At 38.9% G+C, this 7,113-nt stretch overlaps 1 protein-coding gene across 1 annotated transcript; it reads left to right on the forward strand.

Annotated features, from left to right (window-relative positions):
- The first annotated feature begins 774 nt into the window (after positions 1 to 774).
- Positions 775 to 6,756, forward strand: coq3 (coenzyme Q3 methyltransferase). The gene is made up of 6 exons (XM_008431881.3): positions 775 to 1,021; positions 2,012 to 2,149; positions 3,001 to 3,100; positions 4,855 to 5,121; positions 5,932 to 6,091; positions 6,240 to 6,756. The coding sequence occupies exons 1-6, from the start codon at positions 846 to 848 to the stop codon at positions 6,410 to 6,412; spliced, it is 1,014 nt and encodes a 337-aa protein (XP_008430103.2). The 5' UTR covers positions 775 to 845; the 3' UTR covers positions 6,413 to 6,756.
- Positions 6,757 to 7,113: the final 357 nt, after the last annotated feature.

The raw sequence follows: 7,113 nt of genomic DNA on the forward strand, positions 1-7,113 counted from the left end.
CAGTTGGATTGATGAAAAGTCACTGAAATGGTGAAGAATCATCCAGCGATCAACAATTGGATGTCAATACGAAGCCAAACTGACTTTTACAAAAGATTCAAATTTAAGATGAAATCAACTGGGAAGTGAAGCAACACTTGAGGAGCAAGGGTCCAGGGACCCCCAAAACTGTCAGAGTGGAGGATGAGGGAGAGGTGGCAGTTATTGTTATAATACGGGAAATTTATGGGAATATACTAATAAGGAAGAACAGAGGGAAGGATGACAATTTCCAAATGATGCGTTTCAAAAAGATAAAAAAATAGTGTTAAATTGTAACACCAAAAGAAAAATATGACCATATTATGTGAAGTGTGTTAGAACAATATCAATTACAAGTTTGTCATGTTTGTACAACACTGCATTACTGTATTGTGCCTTTCAATTATAAAAAAAAATACATGGACATTTGCGAACTGGCGTTAATAAATGGCAGTTCACAATAGTAAAGGTGTCCACTCTTTGAGAGCAAAAAGTACCTAACAATAAAACTTACTCAAAATGGAAAACGTGAAGAAAATATGTAAAATTGGGAAATATACCAAACTGGGTAACTATCACATCCAGGTGATGGAGAGACGTGTTGACGCCCACAGCTCCAACAAGACAGCCAAAGAAGAAAAAAAGCATTCAAAGGAAATTTAAAGAAAAATGCTAGAAAAATAATATTTTTATGTTATTTTAATTCACACTCCTTGCAAGTTGGTGGCGGTAATGCACCGTGTTGTAGTTCGCCAACCGTGAGGCCATTAAAACCTAGTAGAAGAAGAAACAAGAAGGGTTGCACACAGCTAACGACTAGGGAGATGTACTCCAACAAGCTTGGCCGTCTCATGTTCGGGTTAAAGGGCCTTAAAGTGACCTCCGCCTCCGGTGCCTTCCAGAGAGCGGCGGCTAGGAGCGGATTCAGCTGGGCTGCGGTGTGTAAGCAGCGGACACTGTGGCAGCAGAGGAGCGCCTGTGCAGGGATGCACCAGACCGGGTACTTAACAGAACCGAGGGTGGGGGTGGTTTGATAACCACCTGAGCCTCTCGTGTACGGTGTCCGTGTGAAAAACAAGGTCTTCCAGTGAGCGTTCCGATGATTTTTGGTTATCCTAACGTGGACCAGCCAAAAGCCGGAGCTGGTGGTATATGTAGCAATTTAGCTATACCACCAGTTGTCATAATCAACAATTGTTGATTATCAACAACAACTCATACTGTCAGAGCGGTCGTAATCAACAGTTGATAATGACTGTTGTTAGACAATATTTTCCACTGTATCATATTAACATTACCAGTGTGCACACCGCTTTTTGCCCGACGAGTCCTCCATATGGGTACCAAACTCAGACCCCTTTCACTACCCTGTTTTAGTTGTCATAAACACGCTAATGCTAATGCATTTGCAAATTATTTAACATTTTCAATGAAAAATCTACTTAAAATGATCCCAAATACCATGGAATTTTCCAGAAACAATTCGTTTTTGATTATCTTGATTACAAATAGACTGAGAAAACATCAGATAAATTTGCCTCCTTCCTCTAATGGGATGGGTGCATTAACCTCATTACAAGCTAAATTTATATATTGATAAAAATATATATTTTTTAGACATATTATTTTAAATTTAACCAAATTCGGTTTAATTACATGGTGTCAATTCACAAACCAGTTAACAAAAATTAAATTCAGTCGAATCATACATATACTCCAACTGATCCCAGTTACCAAACAATGCAGTCAATTTCAGTTTATTATTCAAACTAGTTTAAAAAAGCTTTATATAAAAGGGAACCCAGCAGACTGTTCCTGTAAAAAAAAAATTTTAAAAAATCGCTATATTTCTAAATGCAGAGCAATGCGACATTGAGAAGTAACAGCATTAAGTTCACGCTTAAATGTAGCTTTTGAGTAAAACGAGACTCAAAAGCTACATTTAATATCTTTTTGTTGGACATGATAATGACCACTGAACCATGTGCAGCGTTAGGTCAGCCGTCCACACCACTGTGGACCCCGGTGAGGTGAAGAGGTTCCAACTGCTGGCCAACAAGTGGTGGGATGAAGAGGGAGAGTTTGCTGCCCTTCATGCCATGAACGACCTCAGGGTGCCTTTTGTACGGTGAGAATTTGTCAGTCTTTCGGTTTGGTTAGTTGTTTGTTTTGCTGCAGACTTTTAAAAAATATGTACATGTGTAGTAGATCAACATAATTGTGGAATGAAAAGAAAAATGCGTGATGTGCATTTGTATTCAGCCCCTCTGAGCCAGTACAGCATGGAACGGAATGAGATAAGTGTAGTAAACTCGTACACGGACTTGCTTTGTTCAAGTTCTTAAGATGTATTTGGGTTTTACACTTTGAAATACAACTAAAAAGTGTTTTGAATCTTGGGTTTCCTGCTGCTTACAGTGTGTCCGCTCATCCTTAAAAAGTCTTAAATTTACGTATCTAACATGAAGGCCGTAAAATGTCTTAAATTCATTTTTTAAAAGGAAGTTGGCGTTAAATATGTTAGTCAGAGATCTTACATTTTGGCATGGCAGGACTATTTAATCTTCTACTTTTCTGTCAGGCAAAAGCTTAAGACATCTTTATTGCGTTCTGTAACTCGAAGCGGTTCAGGCTACCATTAACTAGCTGCTAAAATATCTTTGCTAGTTAGATAGTTTTTTTACATTTGTCATCGAAGTGCAAATTTAGTGCAAATTTATCGCTAGTTGGTTGGACGACATTTTTCTCTACTTTTGTTCTGCTTGATTGAAATACATCATCATCCCACAGCTGTTCTCTCGATTTAGTTTTTTCCGTCTTGTATTCAATTCAAAGTGGCATTAAAAAAAGATCCTAAAAAGTCTTAAATTGGACTTATTAGACACCATTTTGCCCATTTTTATCCAGATTGAAAGAAAACTTTTCTGTTCTTCAGCAAATTTGAATGTGAGACTTTTGACGGCTTTGCCATCTTTTCAGGGATAATCTGTTGAATGCGCAGAGAGAGCGTCACCCCGGACAACCGCTGGCAGGACTGAGAATCCTGGATGTGGGCTGTGGCGGAGGCCTGCTCTCAGAGGTGAAGAAATGTTTATTTTTTTTTTTTGAGCAACGCAGTGAGCATAGAGACATCGAGACACATCCTGCTCTGTAGTATCTGTCTACTTGCTGTTTTATTTATTTTTTTCTCTGTCGCATTGAAGCTTTTCATTCACGTTTCAGTGGCAGCCGACTCCAATCCGCATGTGAAAACATGCACTACGGTGTCGTTCCGGTTCTGCTCTCTTGTGGTCTAACTGGTCGCGGTGTGGTGGACTGGACAGCTAGTCGTCCACAGTTGTTTTTTCTGTTTGTTATTGTTGGTAGGTGGACAGTCGTGTTCTGAACGGAAGACATAACCAGCTCGGTTGTGTGATCTGGGATGACAAAATCAGGCCTCCGTAGGGCACATCCTGTCATATCTATGGAGACTCGCACACACGCCCATATAAGGCCATGTTAGGATCACAGATGTTTACTGTGTGTCGGGTTGTGTTGCCCATCAGAGTGGATCAGACATACGGGGGTAGGAATGAACCAATGAAGCCTCCTGGACAAATATTTGCATCTCTCCACAAGAGGGCAGTGTAGTCAACACCTAACATAGCAGGATTGTCCAAATAGAGAGCTGAATTCATGGATCCACTTTTCTTTCGACAGAATATTTTATCAAAAGTTCAGAAAATGTGAGGTTTTTTGTTTTCTGTGAGCAGTGGTTTTTGATTTGGAACTCTCCTGAATGCTGTTATTTTTCTTCAGTCTCCTTTCTTATTGTTAAATCATGACCACTGACCTTAACTGAGATTTATGAGACAATTGTAAAAAATGTCACAAGAGTGCTAGAATGTAGAGATTTAGCATTCTAGCTAAATCTAAGGGGTGTGGGTCATTTACTTAATATATGTGAGTCAGAGTATGTAAAACCTACAAACCCAGATTGAGTGGAAGCAGCTAAAAGTCTCTTTTTGAGACTTTTCTATACAGAATCAGTCTGTTTTTTGTTTACTCACAAGAGTTTATCTGCACTGGCGTAATGTGAGAACGTTGCCTGTCACACTCTTCAAACTGTTCAATTTTTAAGGCAAATATATTGTTTGGCCTTAGAATATGGTTTAAGCTAATGCAAAACATACAATGATTGGAAAGAAGGTGAAAACACAGATATGTGATCTGTTCATTTGCTTTACACACTACAGGGGAAAGAGTGAAAAATGCTTTTTCAATCCTTTTTGGTGGTTAATAATTGACTGAACATAAACCTGTTGCATTTGCGTAATCATCACATAAACTAAAATTAGCTCAATAATTTCCATCCTGATGATCACTACTTATTTTTGAGGAGCAGTTTTGTTTAGAGTTTACAATTTTGCATTTGTAAAATTAATTGCTTGAGAATGGTCTCAAAATAATGATGCATTGTTTATTGCAATAATTTATTGACAGCAATTTGTTTTTTATTGAGAAAACAAATTGTTCTCTTAACTCACTGCCTATAATTTACAAGCAATTGGCTCTGTTACAACATAATCATCAGTGTAAGGTGCCCAAAAGATTAATACTTTCCAGATTTTGTGGTGTTTTGTCACTAAAAAAATGCTAATATTGCTTGACAGGGCAGCAGTTATTATACGAACTCTGTTGTTTCTCAGGAATTAGAAGACTAAATCTTTGCAACAATATTAACACAAGGCCGAATTCTGGTAATAATGAATGTTTTTCTTCAATAAAATCAACGGTTTGAAACTGCGAACTGATGTTTTTTTGTTTATTTTCTTCCCCCCCTCTCCTCCACAGCCACTGGGTCGCCTGGGAGCTACCGTATTGGGTATAGATCCAGTAGAAGACAGCGTCCGCATCGCCCAGCTGCACGCTGCTCACGACCCGGACCTCCGCGACCGGGTGTCCTACCGGGCCTGCACCCTGGAGGAGCTCTCCGGCGAAGGGGAGCCGCAGCAGCCGGAGCAGGGGGTGACCCAGTTCGACGCCATCGTGGCGTCTGAAGTGGTGGAGCATCTGGCCGACTTGGACACTTTTGCCATCTGCTGCAGTCGCTTTCTGAAGGTGCGTCATCTTTATGTGTTTGTGTCATTTCACTTCCCTAGCTGTTTACATCGCTATAGTGACACACATTCACCTGAGCGCCCAGACTGTACATATGGTGCCTTGGTTGACTTCTTATCTCAGGTAGAGCTGCAGCTAGCGATTATTTTAGTAATCGATTATTCCACCGATTATTTTGATGATTAATCGAATCTTAAAAGTTTGCCACGTTCTTCAAATTTTTCATTTTAGCTTATTTTCTACAATATTAGAAATGCAATAAAAATACAATAAATAATTTCATTCTTTTTAAAAAAAATAAAATAAACATTTTATTGCTTACAATACAAGAAAATAGAATTCCTTTAGTGTATGCTTGTTTGTAGCAAAGGAAAAGTCTATAATCTAACGATTAATCAATTACTAAATTAGTTGATTATGATTTCTGTAGACGATTAATCAGATTTCAGTCCTAATCTCAGTTTTTTAAACTCTTTGTTCAACTGATACAAATTTTAGCTGGATTCTCTTTATGAACCATAAAATAAGATAAAAAAATGTCTGTGTATGTATTATAAATAATGTAGGTATTTACATTAACTTTGAAATGTCAAAAAAAAAACCTGGCAGCATTTTCCAAATCAAGCATTTGCTATACTATAGTGATCTTTCCTGTTACCTGCTTCACTTTCTCTGGCGGAATGAATCAAACATGTCTCAACGGGTGACAGAAAATACAGTAGCTTATTACATCTGTATGTTTTTGATGCATTACGATCCAGAAATGTCAAAAATGTTCGGATCTAAGCCTGAGGTCTTCTCTCTGTGCAGCCAGGAGGCTCACTCTTCATCACCACTCTAAATAAAACCAACCTGTCGTATGCGCTGGCCATCGTCGTTGCCGAGCAGCTGCTGCACATCGTTCCCAGAGGGACACACGACTGGGAGAAATTCATCAGCCCTGTGGAGCTGGAGCGCCTCCTGGAGTCCAGTGAGTCTCAAATGTCTATAAGAAGGAAAAGTACCAACTAAGATCCCATACAGATGTTAACTACTTGTCTGCATTTTACCCAAATATTTTATTACAATTGCTTTGTATGATAAAAGTTTGTCTCTTTTGCCTTCCTCTTCCTTCTCAGATGGTTTCTTAGTGCAGTCTGTCCAAGGCATGCTGTACAACCCGATCTCTGGAGCCTGGAGCTGGACAAACAACACTGAAATCAACTATGCCCTCCATGCTGTCAAGCAGGACGATGAAGCTCAGGATGGCAGCAGTCCCTCTGGGGGCCACGATGAAGCTACACACAGCTGAACCACTTTGTTTAAAAAAAAATAGAAAACAGGGATTGAGGTGTGTAGTTGGACTTTTGGTGTCCCTCAGGTCAGCTGTGAAACACCAATTAGAGATTTAAGATTATTCGAGGATTAAAGACAGACTTGGTATAGAATGACCTGTGTGTGTGCACTAGTCATTAAGTCATAATATTCAGTCAATCTGTTAATGTGGTCGATATATGGAAAGAGGCTTGGAGTAATTCTAAGACTCCTCTGTGTCAGAGCATATCGTTATTTTCATCAAATGCCATTCTGCCTCAGTGAATATTTATCAAATGCATATTCCTCTATTAAAATGTACCTTTTCCCTTTTCACTGTTATACATCTTGTAATTCAGATTTTTTTTGTCTGTCCGCTAAAAACGGCTTTCCAGTTTCCATATTTAGCTTGTAAACCCACTCAGAGGGGGAGGGGGTCGCTTCCTCTGGGATTATAATGGGTCTTCTTTGGAGATATTATGTAATACAGAATGTCCCCGCAGCAGAGAATAAGTCATGTTTGCACAATGTTCTAACGACTCCAAGGACATAACTGTGACTACCTGTTAATAAAAAATATCACTTATTCTATATAGTGATTCTTGAGAATAGGGACAAAATGGGTTTTAATTTTCCCATATTTTTTTGTATTATTTCTTAACCTTATGTATGCAAATATGACAAATAATGTTTTGGAAA

The sequence above is a fragment of the Poecilia reticulata genome, chromosome 16 (assembly GCF_904066995.2).
Source record: "Poecilia reticulata chromosome 16, P_reticulata-male-v2, whole genome shotgun sequence".
NCBI classification, from domain to species: domain Eukaryota; kingdom Metazoa; phylum Chordata; class Actinopteri; order Cyprinodontiformes; family Poeciliidae; genus Poecilia; species Poecilia reticulata.